Genomic DNA, 24,028 nt, shown 5'->3' with positions numbered 1-24,028 from the left:
TGCCTGGCTTATAAATAACCTTCAGTAAATGATAGTTATATTGTTTTCACATTTTAGAAATAGTGATCCAATTAAATCCTTTATGTGCTAAATGTGCACTTTGTCCTTTACTAAGAAGGGGGTAAACACAGAAGTTCAATCAGCTCTTGGGGATAAGCTGGGGGAAAGAAGAGCTCCTTACCTTTAACAAAACTACAGTGTCCCTTAGTAGCAATCATAAATTGGTGTATTTATTTTCTGACTAATTTGGGCTGTTGTTTCCAGGGCTCCACCTCTACAGGGGCCTGCGGGTTTAGGCTTGGGGGGCGCTCCCAGAACACTTTCTCCAAGAATGATAAGTGACAGCTGGACCATTCTCGTGGAACACTTGCCCCAAATTCGATAAGGTGTTAATTCTTCATGTCAGGTGAGTACAAGCCAATTATGGGGAGAAACAGTGGCTTCTTGAGGCCTTTCAGGAAAAACCACCATTCACAGAAAGAATGCCCAAATATCAGTTTCAACAAGTGGTAACAAATATTCATAACGCTGTTAAAACATGAAAGGCAAACAGCATATCTTCAAGTTTTTTGCTTCTTTTCAAGTGAGGTAGGCTCAAAGGTACACTGACTCATACCTGTAATACGTTTGAGACAGCAGCTGGGAGAACTCTTGCTTCACCCACATGTCACAGAACTCTGGAAACTGCATTCTGTGTTATCACAACTAACAAAAGATGTTTCCTCATAGCTTGCCCATTGTCATCTATGGATAAAAATTGCCTTTGCTACATGGAAAGACTTATTTTTCCCTTTTCCCCCTCAATGGACCTCAAGTGCACAGAATGTCATACATCTTAATCCTTAGTCATCATATGCTTTTCATTGTCTCATGTCTTCATGTGAACTGGTAGATTCCTGGTGCCTATTACATTATGATAGATGATTGATAGATAAGGATTTTTTTCTTGAGACGTATAATTTTGATTTGACCTAATATCCGCTATACCATGTCTCTTTAGGTTAGTTTATCTTACATCTTAAGTAAGTTCAATGCACCTCTTACCCATCCCATTTTACAGAGGAGTAGTTGGCCTGCCTGAGATGACTTGGCTACTTGCATAGCTTCGGGTGCAGTATTCGGTCTCTTGACTGCTTGAGAGGAACAGATTACATATCACGAGTGCCATCTACCTAGGAAATCCAAATCTTTCCCAGACCATTCAATGTTTGCCAAGGGCAAGGGCAAAGCCTCATGCATATTTGTTTCTCGCTAGCCCTAGCACAATGCTGGACGTGAAAGACACCTTGTAAACCTTCGCTGAAAAAATGAAATGGTATTTATGTACCTCTAAAGGACAACACTTGGCTATGTAACTGTGGACAGGTCACTCATTTCCCCTGCCCCTGCCTCCTCATCAATGAAATGGATAACGTACCAAAGTCTGCTACAAATGTAAGGAGTTATTACTAATATTCATGAAGAATTTCTTAATCCCAGAGGAGTGGATCTGTCACAACCACCTTTCTGACTTTAACCTGGAAATCAGTCTAAAATTGGTTTCATTTTGGGGCACCTGTGTGGCTCAGTCAGTTAAGAGTCTGACTTGGTCATAATCTTGCAGTTTGTGAGTTCAAGCCTCACGTTGGGCTCTCTGCTGTCAGCGCAGAGCCTATTTTGGATCCTCTGTCCCCCTCTCTCTTTGGCCCTCCCCCATTGCACATGCTTTCTCTCTATCTCCAAAATAAGTAAACATTAAAAAAAATTGGTTTCAGTTTTTAAAAAGGTTTATTTTAACAACAGTTTTATTGATTCTGCCCTGGGTTGGTTTTCAGTTCCATTCAGTGGTTATTTGAGTATAATGCATAAATTGGCATTGGTTTCTAACAGCATGTACATGTGTGTGTACACTGGAAGGTAAGCTCTGGGATGACTAAGGTAGGGCCTTATTCATTCATGTCCCCACTCAGTGGCCAGAGCAGTATCTGGTACGTAGGGGAAACGCAAAATCTTTTTATTGAAGTGAGAGGGAAATAACACTCAGATATAGAGAACCTTCCTTTCAAGGCAATAATCCATCATTCAGCTCTCTATTTATAAGCCCCAGCAAAAACTGTGTGGGCCATACCTTCTAATTTATGTAACTTTTCTCTAAATACATCACCTTCTTTATTCTCACATTATTTAATTAAATAATTATTGATTGAATGCCAGGAACTATTTCAGGCCCCAAATAAATCATATTCCCTGCCTTTAAGGAACTTGCAACCTACTCTCCAGTTTTTGTTATTACAGCTGACAAATCAGAGTGTCAGAGAAGCTACTAGTTCCAGATCACATAGTTAGAAAAGCCAAATATAGGATCGAGAACAGTAAAATTTTAGACCCCCCCTTTTTTAATGAAAGGGTAAAGTAATTAGGTATTTTTAATGAATATTAGGAACATACTAGAAGCTGTTGTTGAAATGTTTCAGACAGTACATGGCCTGTCATTGAAAAAAAGAGACTTTTTACCCATGTGTAAACAGCACATAATTGAAAAGGGGCAAGATATACTATTTTTGCTTGCTAGGAGTCTGGTTATGATTACTGTAGTGAGGAAGTCAGATGACTGGATAGTCACTCCTACATCTTTATCTCGCAGTTTTGATGTTTTAGCTTTTAGTGAGTTAGAATCTTCTTCAAAATGAAACATGCAAGCTCGAAGGTGCGACTCTGGGCCTTTTGCCTTAAAGAGTCAGGTTAAAGGAAGCTCTGTAGTGAATCAGAATTGATTCATGATTACCTTCCAAAGCGGAAATGGGTTTGAGCTAAATTTTCTGAATAATACTTCACATTCTGAATTAATAGTGGGGAGACAATTTAACAAAAGCTTAGTGTTCCCATCTGATGAAACTTTACTTGTCATTTATACAACCACAAATTATACATTTCCTATTTATATTACTTTAGTCGTCCTAGCATCACGAATTGAATAGAAAGAATTAGCTATGCTAATAATGTCTAGAATGAGTTCATACATAAAAATTCCTTAAAGAATCAATTATACTGTTTTGCTTACAAAATATGTCATTATGCAGGTCCCAGCTCTACCACCTACTGGCCCTATGAGCTTGAGTAAGTTATTTATCCTTTCTAAGCTTCAGTGTTCTCATGGTAAAATGAGTGTATGAAGAATATATACCTCACAGGATTTTTGTAAACAGCAAATGAGCAATGCCTATTAAAAAAAAAAAAAACTTGTAGAAAATAAAGGCAATCTACAGATGGTCAGAGTAACTGGTATACTGAATGAAATGCAATGGTTCTCCAGTGCAGTAAGCACTGATCAGGTCTGTTTTAGAATTTCCCAGTAGCTACACACTATAGCAGAAGAGTCCGAAACAATCCTGACTTGCAGCCAATGGCAGAGGCAGGAGTGGGGGACCGAGTGAGATCAGTCCTACTGTGACTTCCAGACCTTCCTGCTCAATCACAGACTCAGCAAGCACAGAGTCAAAGACGTCCATTAAGCAGATGTGTGTACGACAAAATTTGCAGCAACTCACCCTTCCTCTAAGTCTGTGCAAAAGGGGATTCAGAACTTAAGGAAATGACTACTTTTAGGAAGTTGCTCATTCTAGTCTTGTAAAAGGGGTGATTTTGAGATGTGTGTGCATGTAGGTAGAGGCAGGAGGTGGGAGGGGAAGAGATGGGCTAATATTTCTAGGTACTTTATATACATTATCTCTTTTAACATAATCTCCAGTTTTACAGAGGAGATAACTGAAGCTCAGACAAGTTACGATAACTCTGGTAGAAGCTGGTCAGTCTATCTGATATCAAACCTTTCCACTATGCTTGTGTACCTCAAATCTAAGCAAGCCTCAAGAAACCCTTGGGGAGCTTGTTAAAATGCAGCTTTCCTATCCACATCCCCAGAGATTCTGATTCCAAAGGACTGGGGTTGAGCCTGTGCATGTTCATGTTCAATAAGAGACCCAGCTGATGCTATGTGGGGGGTCCAGGCTACACATTTTTTTTTCCTGCTAAATATTTTCTGGTCTCTTCTTTCTTCTCTATAGCTACTCTATGGTCCTAGGACAGCCTTATCCATGTCTCACTTACATTATTGAAATGGACTCCTGCTCCATAGGGGTGCCTTCTTTTGGAAATTCATTCCACATAGCGGTGGGGTGATCTTTGAAAACTCTAATCTAACTTCTGGTAAAATCTTCCAAAGACTCTCCACTGCCCTCATGATCTGGTTCTCAGCTTTCCCTCTGCCTTCTTGGTAGACACTTGGCAGCTTTGCATGGAAGCTTTTACACTTGGTCAAGATTTTGTTGAGGGGCGCCTGGGTGGCTCAGTTGGTTAAGCATCCGACTTTGGCTCAGGGCATGATCTCACAGTTCATGAGTTTGAGCCCTGCATCAGGCTCTGTGCTGACAGCTCAGAGCCTGGGGCCTGCTTCCAATTCTGTGTCTCCCTCTCTCTCTGCCCCTCCCCAACTCGTGCTCTGTCTGTCTCCTCAAAATGAGTAAATGTTAAAAAAATATTAAAAAAAAATATTTGGTTGATCCTTCAAGGCTCTTTTTGGACATTATCTCTCCTAGGAATTTTCCTATGAACTCTAAGAGATGTTTAAGTATTCCAGGTCTGAGTTCAAATAGTATCTTGGCCTCACTTCTCACTTAGCACTTATACCATATTCTATTCATTATTGGCTAACATGTTTATCTCTGGGGGATATTTTATGATTCCTGAAGGCTGGAACCATATGTTACTTATGGTATACTTCCACTGCCTAATCACTACCTGGGACATAGTATGGCCTCAACAAATGTCTGGGGGAGCCTGGGTGGCTCAGTCAGTTAAGCTTTTCACTTTGGCTCAAGTCATAATCTCACAGTTTGTGAGTTCAAGCCCTGTCAGGCTCTGTGCTGACAGCTCAGAGCCTGGAGCCTGCGTCAGGTTCTGTTTCCTTCTCTCTGACCTTTCCCTGCTCACACTCTGTATCTGTCTCTCTCTCAAAAATAAGTAAACATTTAAAAAAATGTCTGCAAAAAAACTGACAGCTGAAGATATTAGACAGGAGGGGAGCAGGATGAGCAAGTGAATTTATTATGTTTCACTTTACCATTCCTAAGATTAATACAATGAAAACTTTAGCTTAATTAGGCAATGAAAATAATATTGGATTTCAAAGGTATTTTAAAGATTTTACTTTCGTATTATTTTTCTCCTGGATTTGAGGTTGACCACACACGTTCAAGTGTCAACATATACAAAATAATAAAAGTATCTTAAAAACAATTAAACTAGAGAAGGGAGAAGAATGCACAAACTAAAACATATCGTAAAAGTAAATATGTGTATCTGTGTAGTGAGCAGATTTTGTCAGTTATAAATTATACTAAATTTAGTATATAAGCTTGCAGATTAACTCGATCGTTTCAACAGCAGTACTTTTTGGACCTAGGAGAGAGATGTCTAACAAGAGGAAGTACACATAGAAATACATAAAGAACATGATTTATTCTCCATTTCATTCCACAGATGAGCAATTTCCTTATCAGTAACTTGACTAATAAATACCGTATGGGGAATAAGTGAAATAGGGTATATTTATTCATGATGTTAATTGAATTCAACTGGCTTTCCAGGTTCAGATACGGACCCTCCTAACGTGTATTAAAGAAGGGAACTCAATTGTAGGCCCCCCTGCAAACCACCTTCAGAGAAGCCACAAGCATTTCTTTATCAGAGGCTGATCTGTGTGTTGCTCATATGGTTCTCAGTGGATATGGGAGCTCAAAGTTTGGACAAATGTGATAATCACATAAAAAAAATGGGGGTGCCTGAGTGGCTCAGTCAGTTGAGTGTCTGACTTCAGCTCAGGTCATGGTCTCACGGTTGGTGAGTTTGAGCCCCACATCAGTCTCTCTGCTGTCAGCACAGAGTCTGCTTCAGATCCTCTGTCCCTCCCCTGCTTGTGCTCTCTCTGTCTCTCAAAAATGAATAAACATTAAAAAAACTGGAAAAAAAAGAGTTAGCAGCTCTCCCCAGGATGGGCTGATGACACTTAAGAATTCTCTGGACGTAGCCGTGTCTTTGTTCTTTATGTAAAAATGCTAGTCTTTAAAACCATATTGCCTACAGTAAGGGGAAAGAATCAGGGGAGAAAGATTCAAGCCAGAAGACCAATAAAGAACCTGTTAGATGTTCTCGAGTACGGAAATGAAAATAAAAAACCCGAGGAGGAACCTTTTCTGGGTGGATGAACTTTGAGGAGAATGTTGCTTTTCTGATGCCCCATGGAGTAGGACAGTATGGTGCCCCTTTCACCCTACCTTAATCTTCAGGTTACTCTTGGACATTCAAGCTCTTCATGGGGCTCTGGCCATCCAGGGACTAGCTCTTAATATTAAGGAGCTTTCTTTTGAAGGCAGTAATGATTTTTTCCCTTAAAACTCAGAAGTCACTTTGAAGCTGTTACAAAAGCAATCTTTATAACTTATCCTGGTGAAGCAAACACAATTCCTATTTGCTGACAAAACACTAACTGTCAAGTCACTTTTTTGATAAATGATACAATGGCAGGCTCTGCTACTAACTCTCTGTGTGTCCTAGAGAAATGATTCTCAGTGTCTTCATCTGTAAATGACATAGTAGGAATCAATGGCCATATGGAAACTTCCAACAATGTATGAAGTAGAACTGAGATTTCTCAATGTCAGCTCCAGTTAGACTCAGAGAGACTGCCAAGATCCTATCATCATAGTTGTATCTCTGCCCCATCCCCTCTCTCACAGTTAACATCCCCTCCTAAAGGGAGCTTGAGGGTTTGGAAAAGGAAACAGAATAATATTAGGAACCATTAGGTCAGATGTCCAAGGACAACAGTTCTCTCTGATCTCTTTAGCAACAGTTGCCTATTTTTCTTTTCTTTTGCCATTAAGTTCAGATTTTCAGAATCTCACACCCAGGATACTGGAGTAGCTTTCTCAGACATCTCCTCCTGTAGGTCTTTCTCCCCTCCAATCTGTCTTTCTCACGGTTACCAGATTGGTCTCCTGGAAAACTGCTTGAGATCATTTACTTACTTTTCCTCTAAGAAGAGAGGATTGAGCAGTCAGAATGTGTCTGGTAGACACCTTGCTAGGTGTTAGGGGCACAAAGATGAGTAAGTTTGGACCTTTGCCAGGGAGTGAGTGATATTTGGGCAACAATACAAGTACATTCAGGGTGCAAGCCCAGTGGGAATCACTAGGTTGGGTTTGATTACAACCATTAAAATTCTTCTGTCTACAGGATAAAGTACAAGCCTTCTGGAAAATTTAAGGCACCAGAACTGTTGGGAGTTTAGCTTTCCACTTCTGAGTCCTTTTATTCCCCTTCATAAACTATTACTTGCAATGAAGATAAATAATGTTTTACTTCCTATGTATCCTGTATCCTATTCCTACCTCACTGTTTGCTCCCTTGCAAATTTTACTAATCCTTGAAAGTCTCCCAGCCTCCCCTCCTTCCCCTCATCCCCTGCCTCTATTCAAATTCTTTCAGCTCCAAATCAGAATCTCCATCTCCTCTGAACTTCAGAGAATGCTTCCAGTCCCTCTTTGATGTTAACCATTTCCGCCTTGTGGGAACTCATTCTCTCCCTCAGTATCCCTGCTTCTTCAGGGCAGTGACTATGTCTTATGTGGCTAGGTCCACAATGCCTAGCAAGCTGCTTGTACTGGCATCTAATAAAGGTTTTACATGTCTTTATGCCAAGACGTGTCCTTTTGACAGGCCACCATGGAGGAAATGTGCAGTCCCAAGCGAACCTCAGAGAAGTTCTCATCCAGAAAGATGTACATCATCAAGGAAACCAGCTTCCCCTTTTCAGGCTTCAAGCTTAAGCCCAAGTTAATTTTTGACAAGGCTAAATCCATTTGAATATACTTCTTCATTTTTCTTAAGATGTACAGAGTCATGTGGTTTTAATAGGAAGAGGGTATGCTATAGTAAAGAGATTATGGGTGTTGGAATTAGCCAGACATGGGTTCAGATTTTTTTTTGCTTCCCTAGGTTTTAGTTTCCTTAAATCTGCGAAGAGGGAACAAATGATTTCCTTTCACATTTTGTTGTGGCAATTAAGAGATGTATGTAAGTTGTTTACAATTCCTACTACTACAATTCCTACTACTTCGAATAATATCTATCATTTCTATTTTGTACCAGCTTGTAGGACTAGTTATTTACTTAACAAACTCCCTTGCTTTAGAAAATGATTTAAAGTGCAGAGGGGGCACTTACATGTTGCACGTGGCTGGCATTTAGTAAGGCTGCTGATACTCTTATACTCTTCCAGACATATATTTTCGTTTCTTAAATTATAGGATTTTCTCAATAAAAGTAATTTAAAAAAAAAACAAATAAAAAAATTCAGCATAAATCACTAAATACTCATTAATTTTTCAATGGACAACAGCTTGATTGTGAAGACTTTACAGTTTCCTAAATGTCTCAATAAGCAACAGAGTGGCTGATTATGAAATTGATGAAAAAAGTTAACAGAACAATGAAAGAAATTAAGGGAGTGATCAAGTTTTCACCAGAGGCTACTTTGAGTGGAGACTCATTAGGAATTTAACTGATTTCTCAGGGAAGCTTGCCTACAATGAGATCTCAGAAACTGAGGTGGTTCTCAGGAAGACCCATCCTAACAGATGGCCACTGTGAGCTTAGGGGTCTGGGTAGGCTGGAATTATGTGGGTTACTGACACAGTTGTCCACTTGTCTTTGCATATGTAGACACAGACTTTGTGGAGCCACATGGAGTATACAGAAAGCCTGGGCACTTTCAAATGGAGCACTTTCTTTTTTTTTTTTTTTTTTTAAATTTTTTTTTTTCAACGTTTATTTATTTTTGGGACAGAGAGAGACAGAGCATGAACGGGGGAGGGACAGAGAGAGAGGGAGACACAGAATTGGAAACAGGCTCCAGGCTCTGAGCCATCAGCCCAGAGCCCGACGCGGGGCTCGAACTCACAGACCGCGAGATCGTGACCTGGCTGAAGTCGGACGCTTAACCGACTGCGCCACCCAGGCGCCCCATAAATGGAGCACTTTCAAATGGAGAGCCTTGGATTTCCTCATGGACACTCTCAAAATTTAATGAGCTTCAAAGCTCAAACCAGGCTTTCCACATACACTGCTTGACCTTCCAGATCCTCATTGTCAGCCCCATTTGCTGCAACTACCACTACACTATCCACACCATTCATCTGGTGTCCCCAATCTGATTGGCCTGACTCCAGCATGCCTACAGTTTCCCCTTTTAAGTTCATGCTGGATCCTATATGTGGCACACTCTTATTTGAACTTCAAGATCTTGTTCGAGTATCACATTCTCTTGAAAGACTTCTCTCTTACCCAAGGCATGATAACTAACTTTCCTTCTTCTGACTTCTACCAGAACAAAGTATAGTGTGAAGAAATGTGCATTCTTCTGTCCAAATGATCCGACACTTGCACCTACTAGCTGTGTGATCATAGCTTAATCAGTTAATCTTCTTGAAGCTCAGTCTCCCGATATTTAAAAGAAAGATGGTTAATTCTTGGGGTGCCTGGGTGACTCAGTCTGTTGGGCATCCGACTTCGGCTCGGGTCGTGGTCTCACAGCTCATGGGTTCGAGTCCCACATCAGGCTCTGTGCTGACAGCTCAGAACCTGGAGCCTGCTTCAGATTCTGTGTCTCCCTCTCTCTCTGCCCCTCTCCTACTTGCTCTCTCTCTCAAAAATAAATAAAAACATTAAAAAACGACTTACTTCTCCACATTTATGAGTATCATCGGTGATATTGTGTTGGCAGACCTGCTTAGATTTCTCTTTGAGAGCTCCTTGAGATGAGAGACCTTGCCTTTTTATGTTATTTTGCTTTCCTATAAGGCACCTAGCACAATGCCTGGTGTTTTGCAGCACTCAATATTTATTAATCAATGGATAGTTCTGGAAAAATAGCTCAAGTGCTGATATGTCAATTAAAGCCTAAGTTCTTCTATGAAGTGCTCTCTGGCCATTCCCACACTCATTAATTTGAATTCTCATAGCTCTTGAACATACTACTAAATATGGCTCTTGTTACAACCTGCTTTATACATACTAATGGATTTTAAGCCACCGTAGGGCAGTAAGCATGGCTTTCACTTTCAACTCCTATTTCACAATGCTGTGTAAATGCCAGCTAATGCAAAGATTATTTAAAATATCCCATTGTCTTTCTCATTCCAAGTAGTTTTCTTCCTCAATTTGTGTTGAATTTACCCCTAGATCCCAGACTGGGGCCTTGGTAACAGTAACTACTTTCTGTAGTCTGCGCCCTTGGCTCAAGGTGCGTGACCTCTCCTGACCTAGCTTCTCAGCTCTCCCCACAGTTGGTCTTTCCTTTCTTAAGCACACTTTCTCTTAATCATCCTTTATTTTCTACTTGTGAGCAAGAATCTTCTCATTGATGTATTGTTCTCATGGGGATTTGGAAAACTTTGATTTTTTGTTTCTTATTTCATAGGCTCATGGAGAATTACTACTGGAAAGCTCCTTAAAAATAATTGAACCCAGGGACCTCAAATAGAGAATAATTCTCAACATTGTGTGAGGCATCCATAGTCAATTAATGCCCCCCCTTTTTTTTTCTGCTGAGGTCATACATGGTCTCAGAGTCATTTTTAATAATATTCCCGGTAAAGACTATCAGTTTACCAGAAACTATCAATCCATCATCATGATCCATCCATTGGAAGTGAAACTTGCCTGACATACTTGATGTTGTTCAAAGCTGTTATTTTGCTAGTGAGGCCCAAAGAGCAGGGGTGACTTAATCATGAACTAAAACCAGAACCCAAGTTACCTGGCCCTCATGATTGCCCGTCCAAGGTTTCCCTTTCCACATAACTGGTCCTCATTTAATAATCATTCAAGTCTGAGAATTTGTTTTCTATTTTTTGGCACGTACTTAATAATATTTTAACAGTATGATTAAAAAGCTCAGTACTCATGTCTATGTCTTATCAAAAAGACAGCTGGGCTCTCATAGATGTTATAAACTCTTGAGGAGAAGGAACTTTGATAGGCTTGTGTCTTTCACACATTCAGCTACATAAATGAAACAAACAGGAGCTCTATCCTTAAATTTGCCCTAAGAATCAATGAAAAATCCTGATCCCTTCTTTATAAACAGAATTTATTTGAAAGGATTCCATGTATGATGACACATACCTTTTTAAAAAGAGGTACACCTTATGTTTAAATAAATTCCCATTTCACCCAAATGTTTTAGGGGAAAGTAAATTGTTATGTCAATGACTAGGCTGCTCTGTGATCTTCTACTTAAAAATTCAAGGGACAGTGTTGTGGTTTGGTGCTCAAAAGTCCTAAGAAATGATAGCTTTTCTTCTTTTTGTTTTTCATGGTGACATCTATTGGCCATAATTTGTGGTTCCGTGTGATGCTGACAAGCCAGAATTATTAGGACAGAAAGGTAAAGGAAAGGAGATGAAGAAAAAGAGCACAGGAAGAAAAAAAGGACAGGTAGGGGGCAGTATTTTATAATACAGCAACGTGATACTGGTTTTAGCACTTAAAAATAGATTTTAAAAGCTGTACAAGCCACAGCTGACATCATACTTAATGGTGAAAGGTTGAATGCCTTTCCCTGAAGGTCAGGAACAGGGCAAGGATGACTGCCCTTGCCACTTCTATCCAACATTGATCTGGAGGTTCTACCAGGGCAATCAGGCATGACAAAGAAATAAAAGTCATCCAGGGTGAAAAGAAAGAAGTAAAATTCTATTTTTACACATGACATGATCTTATACATAGAAAATACTAAGGAACCCACCAGAAAAACTGTTAGAACTAATAAATGGGTTCAGCAAGGTAGGAGGATATAACATTGATATATAAAATAATTATATTTCTATATACTTGAAATGAACAAAACAAACAATGAAAGTGAGAAGATAATTCACATGTTAAAAAGAAATTGGAACCCTACCTCATATCATATACAAAAGCTAACTCAAAATGGATCAAACACCTAAATATAAGAGCTAAAACTATGAAATTCTTAGAAGAATATATGGATGTAAATCTTCATGACCTTGGATTAAGTAATGATTTCTTAAATATGACATCAAAAACATAAGTAACAGGGGCTCCTGGGTGGCTTAGTAAGTTGAGTGTCTGGGTTTGAGCCCTGAATCAGGCTCTGTGCTGTCAGTGCAGAGCCTGCTTTGAACCCTCTCTCCTCTTCTCTCTCTGACCCTTCTCTGCTCATGTGTGCACTATCTCTCAAAAATAAAAGCATTAAAAAAACCCACAAGTAACAAAAGAAAACATCGATAAATTGGACTTCATCAAAATTAAGAAGTTTTGTGCATCAAAGGACACTAGCAAGAGCATGAAAGGACAACCTACAGACTGGGAGAAAATAAGTGGAAAGCATACAGCTGATAAGATATTGATATCCAGAATATATAAAAAACTTTTGTACAACTCAACAACAACAAAATCCAATTTAAAAATGGGAAAGGATCTGAAAAGACATTTCTACAAAGAAGATACAGAAATGGCCGACCAGCTCATGAGAAGATGCTCAACACCAATAGTAATTAGGGAAATGCAGATTGCAACCACAATGAGATATGACGTCAGACAGAATAAGCAGAAAGACATATAATAACAAGTGTTGGTGAGAATGTGGAGACATTAGAACCCTCTTACAATGATGATGGGAATGCAAACAGGTACAACCACCTTGGAAAACAGTCTGGAAGTTCCTCAAAATGTTAAACATAGAGTTATCACATGACCCAGAAATTCTCCTCTTAGGTATACACACAATGGAAATAAGAATACATGTCCACACAAAAATTTATACACAAATGTTCATTGCAGCATTATCCATAATAGCGGAAAGTGGAAAGAACCCAGATGTCCATCAACTAATGAATGGATAAATTAAATGAGATATATCATTACAATGGGATATTGTTTGGCAACGAAAAGAAATAAAGTACTTATACATGCTACAATATAGATGCACGAGAACATAATGTGAAGTGAGAGAAGCAGTCACAAAAGACCACATGGTGTATAATTCCATTTATGTAAAATATCCAGAATAGGCAAACTATAGACAAAATAGTTTGGTAGTTGCCTTGGGCTGGGTAGGGTGGAGGTGGGGTGAGGCTGGGGGCAATGGGAAGTGACTGCTACAGGATACCTGTATGGGGTGATCAAATGTTCTCAAAGTGACTGTAGTGATGATTTCATAACTAAATATACGAAAAAAAAAACTTTGGATGGTATACCTTAAATTAGTCAATTGTATGGTAGGTGAATTTTATCATCAAAGCTGTTATTAAAAAAGATACATGTGTGTATAATACTTTAATTTTGAAGATTAAATTTCCCCTGTTAATTCTCTTCTATGTCTGTCACAACAATCCACGTATTCACTTAGATGATCTATCCACATATTTCCATGACCACTGTCTTAGCTTTGTCGTATGTAACAGACTAGACATACTGGTGATGAGCAGGTAGGTTTTTTTTTATGAAACCCATCCTTTTAGAACATTTAATTTAAATGAAAAAAAATAAAGAAATGATAACACTAAACTACCTTTTTTCTCCTTCATTGTAATCATTACATCACCTTCATGAACACATCATTTCTGTGGACCACTAGCAGCTTTATCCCTAGTATTGAATATATTTACCATAAATCTACTTCCTGAGGGAACACACTATTGCTTTCAGTAGTACATTTATAACAGTACTCTACTACAGTACTCTGGTAGCTCCATAATTTCTTTGCTACTGAAAGTCTAAATGTTAATTATGATTAAACCCATGGCAACAGAGAGAACTTAATGTTTCAATTATTTTGTACTTACCCCTTTTGAATCAATCACTCCGGGTTTCGCATTAAACTTCACTGTCTTCAACCGGGCACGCTCCTTTCTTTCCACCCTAAAGAAAATTGAAAATAAAGAGTCTATCACGTGGCAAGGCATTTATGATTAAGTTCCTTATTAAATGAAGAATATCTCTTCTTATCCTAAAGCTCAAACAAAATGTATTCTAAAATATTTCTGTTCCTTTGTTTGGTATAAAAAGTCTTGGTATAATGTCTCTAAGCAGCTAACACATCTTTTGAAACTTCTGTGTTACATGTACTGAGAGTCATAGTAATCGGGGAGGGGGGACAAAGGGAGAAAAACTAATATTTGTTACTTAAATGCCTGAATAAATCAACCAAATATCTATTATAATAAATCACAATCCATAGAGATGGACATGTAAAGTGGAGCCTAAGTAAACTTTTTTCTTCTCTGTTCCCCTCTGCAGGCCTTGTCTCTCCTACCCTTTTCTTCTTATTTCCTTTTTCTTCCCTTCCCTTTAGGAATGAACACTAGGGGGGTTACCTTCACCTTAAAACCAAACATGGGATAGATAATCTTGAATTTTTCCTTATCCCCAGTGCCATTTTCCTGTCATCTCTGCACATTTCATCATTGTACCTGCCACTTCATTCATTCATCAAATACTCATTGAGTGCCTATCCATGCATCAAGCAAGGAGCCGGGGAACAAAGGAAAAAAAAAAAAACATCAAAAAGCATGGCTGTAATAAACACACAGGACTGTGCTTCTGGTAGGCACAGAGACATAAAGACAGACTGATAATACTGCACTGTAAGACTGTTGACAGCAGTGGGGCTTGGGGGAGCATCTATCTCATTGGAGGGTGAGAAGGTGGGGTAGAAAGCATTGAGGTGGGCTTCTTGGAGGAGGTGTCAATTTGAAGGATGTCAAACTTGAAGGATGAGAAAGAGCTTGTCAGTAGGAAAAGTTTGGGGAGAATTTCCCAGACAGGAGGAACAACACATAGCATGACCTGAGGATCTAAAAAAGCTAAAGACTTTGGGGAAGGTTCTGATACAGGCTATATACAGGATGGGATATGAGACAGTAAGACAGTGAAGCCTCCTGATACAAGATAACCATCTACACTAAGGATTGGGGCTTTAACATTTTTTCAAGTTTATTTATTTTGAGAGAGAAAGCATGAGTGGGTGAAGGACAGAGAGAGGGAGAGAGAGAGAATCCCAAGCAGTCTCTGAGCTGTCAGCACAGAGCCTGATGAGAGGCTCTAACTCACAAATCATGAGATCATGATCTGGGCCAAAACCAGGAGTTGGCAGCTTAACTGTCTAAGCCACCCGGGCGACCCGACTTGGGCTTTTTCCTTGGGGAATCCTCAGGAGTTATTAGAAGATATAATGTGGAGAAGTGATAGAACAGATTAACATTTTAAATAAATAACCCAGGTGGTGGAGGAAGATAGACTGGAAGAGGGAAGGGACTGTGGGAAGCAGGAAGTCCATTTAGAAGCTTTTGGCATTATCCAGGCAAGAAACAATGAGGTGGAGGAGAGGGAAGGGTTTGAGAAATAGTAGTAAAGTAAAATCGGTAAGACTTGTGCCTATTTGAAGGATGGGGTGGAAAAAAGAGGAAAAGAGAAGCTAAGTACTTCCTTGATTTTTTGTTTTTTTGAGTCTCTCCAGTCAGACATGAGTACTCCTTCCTTTAAGGTACAACAGTACTTATTTGTATCTTCATGTTGGTATTATCTCTTGTTCCCTTGTGTTTATTTTCACAGTGTACATACAAAGCTGCATGCTCCTTGAGGGCAAGTCCACATTCTCACTCTACAGCACATTGTAGTAAGACCTCAGTAAACAGCTGTTAACTAAAATAATATGCGGTGCATTGTTTTAACTGGATTTTTTATTTAAATATGGCTGGCTCTAATTTCAAAAATGGGGAAAGAAAAGAGAGAGAGAAGAAAAACCCTGAATCTACAGAAAGGAATGGTTTATGAAATCTAAATTATTCGTAGATCAATAATTAACAACATATTGCTTTTTAGCTGAGAGCTCTTTTGTGTTTCCAGCTGAAACACAGTGCAGATCAGGGTTTCTATAGTTACAGGGCAGAGTTTCAGAATATATTTCAGTGTGAGAGGAGAATATTTGAGTGGAAACAGCTGAACAAAAAATTTCATATCTAACCTCAGATATTAAAGCAATATGTTTCACTGAGAGTTTCTATTTGCACCCAACAGACAACAGTTGGGAACAGTACAAGGAAGACTTTGGATAAGGTAAGCTGCCAAGTGGAAAGATGTTCACTGAGAAAATGCCTGTTCTGAGCTACTTCAGCTTTTCTCAGTTTTAATCCAAGAGCAAATGTTAATTCATATTCATCTCTTCGAATCCTTCTAAAACTGTTGTTACAGCCCTGACTTTATCCTGGCTTCTTTGCATTAACCAGGCTGATTATGGAAAACACTAGTACATTAGATGATGCCAAAATGACACACAGAGGATACATGGTTTTGATCAGGCTATGCAAAAAATTCTGTCCGGACCCACAGAACTCACAGGGCTCCAAACATATATTAGGCTGAATTTGGGATTCTACGAACTATTTGGATAGACTATTCTAATTTTTACCCCCTGGATTCCAAGCTCAACCTTTTTTTTAGATTTCTTAAGAAATGTCTCCATTAGGCCATCTTTAGTGGTTCATCCCTTAAATGGGTTGCAAAGAATGTTATGTCAGATGGACACACACACACACACACACACACCTGTTATTTGCTATGGTTTGTGATTAATCTTCAAAGAGGCCATAGAAAAAAGTAAAAAACAATTTTTAAAGGTGGCAGGGTTTTGGCTCACTCATGGAAGTGAGGAAGTCGGAAAGTTTTGCTTTCTCTTGGGATTGAAAATTTCATTAGTCATGATAATGAGAATAATATAAGTGGTGGCTGAAGCTTTAACACATAATTATTAGCAAAAAGATTCCTTTACATTTATATCCTCTCATTTGGTTCCCATGATAATCAAGTGATGTAGGTATTACTGACCCCATTTTATGGCTGGGAAAGCTGACACTTGAAGCTTGCCAAGTTTAGAAAGTGGTAGGAATAAGGGCCTGAGCACACAGCTGCTAAAAGCTAACTTGACTGCCTCTCCACATCTACTTAGTTTGAGAAACAGCATTCAAGGATCTGCCATGGCTTTCTCCACAATGGGAATTCTCAACACAAATGAGATTTTGGATGGGTCATACACGGTTTTAAGGTCAATACAGTTCTTCGGAAGTTTTCATTAAGTTTTTCACAAATGATAACCAACCCCCTCCCTTGAATCCCCATATCCCAAATGTCCTGAATTAAATAAACCATAACTGAATGCAAGTGTATAATCATTGAGCTAACGCCATACCATAAAAGGCTGGGCTTAAAGTTTAGAATAAATTTTAACACAGAAGTTTAGGTTAGCTAAATGACTATGTGCAGCATTATAAATATTGAATTACATAATAAATATTGAATTAGTTTCTCTCCTTTGCAGTCTTTCTGCATTCACTGCAGGCCCATCATTGTCTTACTTTCCCTTCACAGAGGGCCATGTTGATTACCTCTTTCAGCGGTAGCAGTGACTGTGGCTTATATTTTCTCCTAGCTACCACAGGCCCTTCCTCTCTTCTAGTGCTTCTTGAGATGCAAGAGGATAGTTTATTGCTCAAATGAGAGGTAGGGCTGGGAAATAGGGTTCTGTATAATGCTGTGTTCTTTCAGGCACTAAAAGCTCAAAATATGAAGAAAGGAAAACACCTATCATTTGAGTATGCACAAAGTATTCGATGTTGTACTTGGCCTATATTATCTATAACTGTACAATGATCCAGGGTCTAAGAAGGAGCTGGGCATAGAGTAGGTGCTTAATAAATCTTTGTTGAATAAATGAATGAATGAATGAATGAATGAATGAATGAAAGCATGAATAAACCCTCAAGGAGCATTCTTGACTTGGATTTGAAAACTAAGGCTCAAGAGTCAGGTGACTTGCCCACACAAATGGTGTTTTTCATAAAAAGTTATTTACCATTGCATGACTTTTTCACTTGGCAAGAGTCCTTATAAAAGTTTAGCATTACCTTCCTTAATTGTGTTACTAAGTAAGATTCCTTTGGTAGATATACATGATATTAAAGTCCTCAGATCTTTACCTAAGGAAATGGTGGACCACTTGTAGAGAAAGACTGAATCGAAATGAGAAGTACTACCTTACTTTTCTCACACTCAAGAGGCAAGCAATTAATTAGATTGTTTAAGCAGAAATAATCCTCTCCACCCTAGTCTGGTCACTGACCAAAATCCTGAAAATATAAACTGGATGGCAAAGTCTGAACAATCAATTCTGACAGCTAGCTTCTCCAGGGAGTTCCGAATAGTCATGCTTCAATGAGCCCAACTGTCTCCCTCTGCCCTCTCACCCATTCCCCATCTGGCATTTTCACGTTCTGGCCAAACACATAATGAGGTCAGGCTTGGAGCCCTGGATGGTGGGAACATCACTTGGTGCTGGGTGTTCCTGTGCTGTGCTCTACAAGGATGGAAATGTCACCCACGTTACTGGCCACAGGCTCACTGTGAAAGCTAGGTGCCTAAACCTTAAGGCAATGCTAGCGACACGCTTGTTATCTGAGAACCCAGGTGGTCATCACTGAGGGGCAATGACTAAAGACTGGGATTAGCAGACTGTAGAAAAGCATCCTATCTTGGCGACTCGCAAACTACCTAATCTCAGAAAGCAGTGATTCTATGCTAAGAGTCCAGGTTTTAAAGTCACACAAACCTGGTTTTGAACACTGCATTTGCCACTTCCTCTCTGTGTGACTTGGGCAGGTCATTCAGCCTCTTAGGATCTCAGGATTCATGCTGGTAAACTTAGAGTATTGACACAGACTTCAGACAATTACGGTGAACATTAAATGAGGTAATATGAGAGAATTGGTTAGCACTGTGTCTGATACATATTAAGACCTCCTAATTGACAATTCTAATATACCCTTGGTGTAGTGGAAAGGCATGTGGTCTTGTTTTCAGAGAGACGTGGGTTCAGCCAGTGGCTGGTTGTGCATCCTTGGGCAAGTTACCTGACTTCTTGGACCCTTGGTTTCCTTACGAGGCTTTTGTGAAGATGAAATGAAATTATGTATTTGAAAGCACCTGGCACAATACGTGGCTGGTGCTATCATCCAATGGAATGCATCTCTCTGTCTGGTGTCCTTTCACATCCCTTTGCCCCTGCTATGGACTGAGTGTGTTTGCCCAAAATTCATATGTTGAAGCCCTGGTGCCTAGTGTGATGGTATTTGGAGGTGGGGCCTTTGGGAGATAATTAGGTGGGGAGGATGGAGCCCTCATGAATGGGGTTAGTGCCGGTATAAGTAGAAACATGAGAAATGATCTCTCTGTTAAGCCATGTGAGGGTACAGCAAAACGACCATCTGTACCCAAGGAAGAGGGCCCTCACCAGGAACCCAAACAGCCAGTGCCTTAAATTTGGACTCTCCAGCCTTCAGAACTGTGAGAAATAAATGTCTATTGTTTAAACCTTCCAGTCTATGATATTTTGTTATGGCGGCCCAAGCTGACTAGGACAAGTACCTTTAGTTACAAATAGCCCTCATTAACCTAATCACACTGTAGCTAGGCACGCTGTGTTGTCCCACAAATGTTGGGCTCCAGAGACAGTGACCTAATGACAGCGCTTGGCACACAGACACTGCTCAAACAATGTTTGCTGAATTAAATTTTGTCGAGTTTTATTTTTGTAACTTTGGGAGGAAGGATTACATATAAGTTAAAAGTATCAATTCTGTAGCCTGGATTCAAATCCCGGTTCTGCCACTTACTAGTTGGACAATTTCAGGCAAGTTAATTAACTTCTTTATGCCTCAACCTCCTGGTTTGTAAAATGGGCACAATCATAACATCTCTCATAGGGTTATGATGAGGTTTAAATAAGCTCATTGTAAAGGGTTTAGAACAGTGCCTAGCATGCTCTTGGAGTATTTTGTTAAATAAAATTTCTTTATCATCTTCAAAAAAAAGGAGGAGGAAGGCAATAATTATCATACTCTCCATCTTGGTGTAATTGGGATGATTAAATGGAATCATCAATAGAGAAACATATTCGTAAAGGGTGAAGTCATGCCCTGATGTCACCCATTAAGAGATTTTCCCAGATGAGCTCTACTAGTTGAATTATACTCAGAAAAGGGACTATAAAGGAATTAAAGATTGAAAAATGAACCCCAATCTAATAGTAAATCATATTTGAGCAGCTCCCACTTATTCTGAGCTGTTGTTGTAAGATGCTGAATGTAGTGTGAAATGAGAAAGCCTCATTTAAAAGTAAAATATTAAAGAACAGGCCTAGGACAGGCTCATGACAGATTGTGTGTGTGTGTTTTATTTTAGAGGGAGAGAGAGAGAGAGAGCAAGCAAGGGAGAAGGAGAGAGAAAGAGAGAGAGAGAGAGAAAGAATGAATCCCAAGCAGGTTCCAGAGCCTGACATGGGCCTCGAACCCATGACCCTGGGATCATGACCTGAGCTGAAATCAAGAGTTGATGTTCAACTGACTGAACCACTCAGGTGCCCCTCATGATAGATTTTAAAGTCCATGCATAAGAACTCTTTGTGAGGTAGGATTATAAGTGATTTTTATTTCTTTTTTATACTTTTCAAAAATTTCCCATTTTTCTACAATGAAATGTGTTACTTTTATAAACACATAAAACAATAATGATAACATTTTTAAAAAAGATTTAAAATCCTAAGGAGAAAGTTGACAGAAACTCATTTATAGCCATAAGCACACCCACACGTACACACACATGCACACACATGTACACACATACGGAGGGGGAAGCTACTGCAGCATTCATGAGATAGAATGCAAATACATGTCAACATGAGAGTCACTAGACAAACTTCTTTTTCAGGCTAGCTGTAGTATGGTTGTTAAGATGGTTTTTATCCAAACTAGGGGAGAAAGCCAACTTAAGAATGACCACCAGCAGGTAGAAAATTACCTCAAGAGGCATAGCACTGGGAATGTTCCTTGTGGGGAAAATGATGTGTAATTGAACAAATGAAGGGCTACTGACAAGACTGGTTAGAATCACAGAACCTCTGGGTTGGAAAGGGCCCGAGAAATCATATAGTTCAACACTCTATCCAAACCTCAAATCCTCGATGCTAGATCTTCTATTACCAGAATCACCTGGATGGATTTACAAACACATTCAGATTTCCAGGACCCCCTCAAGATGGACTGAATTAGAATATGTGTATGTGTGTGTGTGTGTGTGTGTGTGTGTGTGTGTGTATGTGTGTGTGCATGCACCCACAGGCACACACGGAGGGGAGGGTCAGAGAGGGAGGGAACAGGCACATCTAAGCTATTTTTTAATATAAAAATTTTTAAATATTTATTTCTGAGGGACAGAAAGAGAGACAGAGTGTGAGTAGGGGAGGGGCAGAGAGTGAGGGAGACACAGAATCTGAAGCAGGCTCCAGGCTCTGAGCTGTCAGCACAGAGGCTGATGCGAGGCTCAAACTCATTAGCCGTGAGATCATGCTGAGCCACCTAGGTGCCCCATATCTAAGTTTTTATAATGCTCCCTTGGTATGAAAACTATTGTTCTAGTTTGCTATCTTCCCAGGTAATCCATACCATCGCTACACAGCTGACTAGTAAAAGAATTTCTTTAAAATAAGCTGATATCTATTCCTTCCTTGACACCCCACTTTCGTCCTTGGGGCCATATTCAAGAAGATAGCTCTTTCTTCTACAGAGCAGCTTCTCAGACAGCTCTGATGGATTAAATCAAAGCAGACCAAAATGCGTGTTGCCTTGACTTTTTTTTTTTTAAGTAAACGGAAATGGAGAAACAGAATATAAACTAGTGCGGAGAGTCCATGCTTTGAATATATAACCTTTGAGAAAACACTACAAGCCATAGTTTAAACTCAGAATGTCCTCTCAAAGCAATGTCAGGCAACTATTCTGTGCCAAAAGGACGCTGGTGGGAAGGAAATTCCTCCATGGTGGTGATGACTGGAAGCTACTGGGACACATGGGAGAGGTGGCTGTTCTGAAGTATATTCCTGCCTTTCAAAAGCATAGTGGAAGAAAGGCTTGGAAGAGAAAGAGCATGGTGCTCTTGACATACAGAACTGATTATCTGAGTGAAAGTGGGAGTTGTGGGGTGGGTGGGGAAAAGGAGTAAGGAAAACAGTAAAAAAGTGATAAACACAGTCTTAGGCCTCACCCAGATGCTCCACAGCTCATATTCCAAGCATCTGAATTTGGCATGAAGGGTTTTAATTTTTCCCCCATCAGTAGTTGAAGGTAATACATACCTAGGACCTTTGATTAGTAAATCATACTTTATGTGGCTTTCACCTGACCTTTCTGTAAAGCTATCTGGTAAATCTGAACCTCTGGAATAACACCTCTGAGTGTTTAAGTCCGCATACATGCTGATAAGATAATCTTGAACATGTGGATGCTGGTAAATGTTTTAGGGAGGTGGTGGAAGCAGATCCCCTTTCTTGCTTTATGTCTTATCAGAGTCACCAGCTTTTGTAAATCTCTAATATGAAAAGAACAAGAATACTTAATTCATGTCACCTGTCACCACTGACAATTTCCCTGCAGACTGACTATCCCACTCAAATGGTTATTTTATAAACAGTTTGTCTTATCTTCATCTTCCCTCATTTCCACTCCCTGGATAGCTAAAAAGCATACAGTCTGAAATAGAAAAGGCAATTCTTACCTCCGTTTGCTAGGGATGACCCCCATCTCTTCACTGTCCCCCTCCAGTGTGACTCTTCTGGCTTGCCACCACTCATCATCTGAGGCGTTGATAACATGGAGAATATCTCCATACTTAAAACTAAGTCCTTGACTTGGCAGCCCACTGTCCTTGCTCTTGTCATAGTCAAACATGGCTCTGTAGAAATGACAAGAGAGAACGTTGTTAAGAACCTCTGGAGCACAGATTTCAGATTCATCATTTCGATTACCAAGTCTTGCCCTGAGAATCCATCATCCATTTGATACCAGCTCCAAGACCTGACTCCCAGGACTGCAGTCCACATTCCCACTGCTGTGGTCACCAGTTAACATTGGTTCCTGCTTCTACTTGGAGGCTGCAGGGACAGCCTACAGACTCCTAAAGCTGGGGTACTGTTTCCTTTCTTGGGGACCATCATATGTGGCAAGGTGATAATGGGAGATGTGGAAACACCTGAGATGTTTTCCCTCCCACTACAATTGAAATTTAAAAGTCACTAAAAAGAAGGAAATAATGAAGAGAAACATGGGCATCTTTGTGAATGAAACATTTTGTGCTATGAACAAATCCTCTCAGATGTATGTATCAGTTCACAGAACTCTTTCTTTTATAATAGGGAGAAACGGTAACAACTTAAGTGCCCACCCATAGGTGACTGTGATCCTTCCACCCACTGGACTACTGGACCATTACTGAAGTAGAAAGGTTGCAGTTCCATACCTATATTGTGAACCTGAAACTAATATAACCTGTATGTTCATTGCACAGGAATTAACATTTTTAATAAATAAACTGCAAATTAAAAATATGCAAAAGCATAAATAAAAAATAAAACAAATTGAATGGTTGTAGAGGTTAATAAAATAACATGAATAAGTGGTCAAAATGCAACAATAAAAATATAATTACTCCTATGTTTATGTGTATGTATACAGATAGATCAAAATTATATGGATAAGACAAATCTTTTTGCTTCCACAGAAGGCTAAGCCTACTTCAGCACTGCATTCATCATTCTGAATTGTAATTCTTGCTTTATGTACCACGTTTCCCTCACTAAAGAACACGTTCCCTTTGCTGAACTGAACACTCTTATATGTATAGATTGGTGGGGCAAGGGAATTGCAAATAGAATTGAAATGATCGCCAAGACCTTAGTAGCTAGGTGTTGCCTTAAGTAGCTGACAGTTTGTCTCAAGTCTTAGATTGCCTACCTCCTCTCATATCCCCCTGCCCTCACAAACCACCACTGCACACATACAATTTCTCAGGAGAAGCAGATTTT

At 39.6% G+C, this 24,028-nt stretch overlaps 1 protein-coding gene across 27 annotated transcripts in view; it reads right to left on the bottom strand.

Annotated features, from left to right (window-relative positions):
- The window catches only part of DLG2 (discs large MAGUK scaffold protein 2), a 2,054,427-nt gene that overhangs the window by 44,306 nt on the left and 1,986,093 nt on the right, over positions 1-24,028 (bottom strand). For all 27 annotated transcript variants that reach the window (XM_023239374.2, XM_045039809.1, XM_045039811.1 and 24 more), the window contains 2 exons: positions 22,723-22,899; positions 13,908-13,983 (listed from right to left, as the gene is read on the bottom strand). In XM_023239374.2, the coding sequence (XP_023095142.1) occupies positions 13,908-13,983; positions 22,723-22,899 (253 nt within the window). The remainder of the gene's footprint in view (positions 1-13,907; positions 13,984-22,722; positions 22,900-24,028) is intronic.

The sequence above is a fragment of the Felis catus genome, chromosome D1, assembly GCF_018350175.1.
Source record: "Felis catus isolate Fca126 chromosome D1, F.catus_Fca126_mat1.0, whole genome shotgun sequence".
NCBI classification, from domain to species: Eukaryota; Metazoa; Chordata; class Mammalia; order Carnivora; family Felidae; genus Felis; species Felis catus.
Note: the sequence above shows the minus strand (reverse complement) of the source record. Positions and strands in the feature narration are given on the sequence as shown.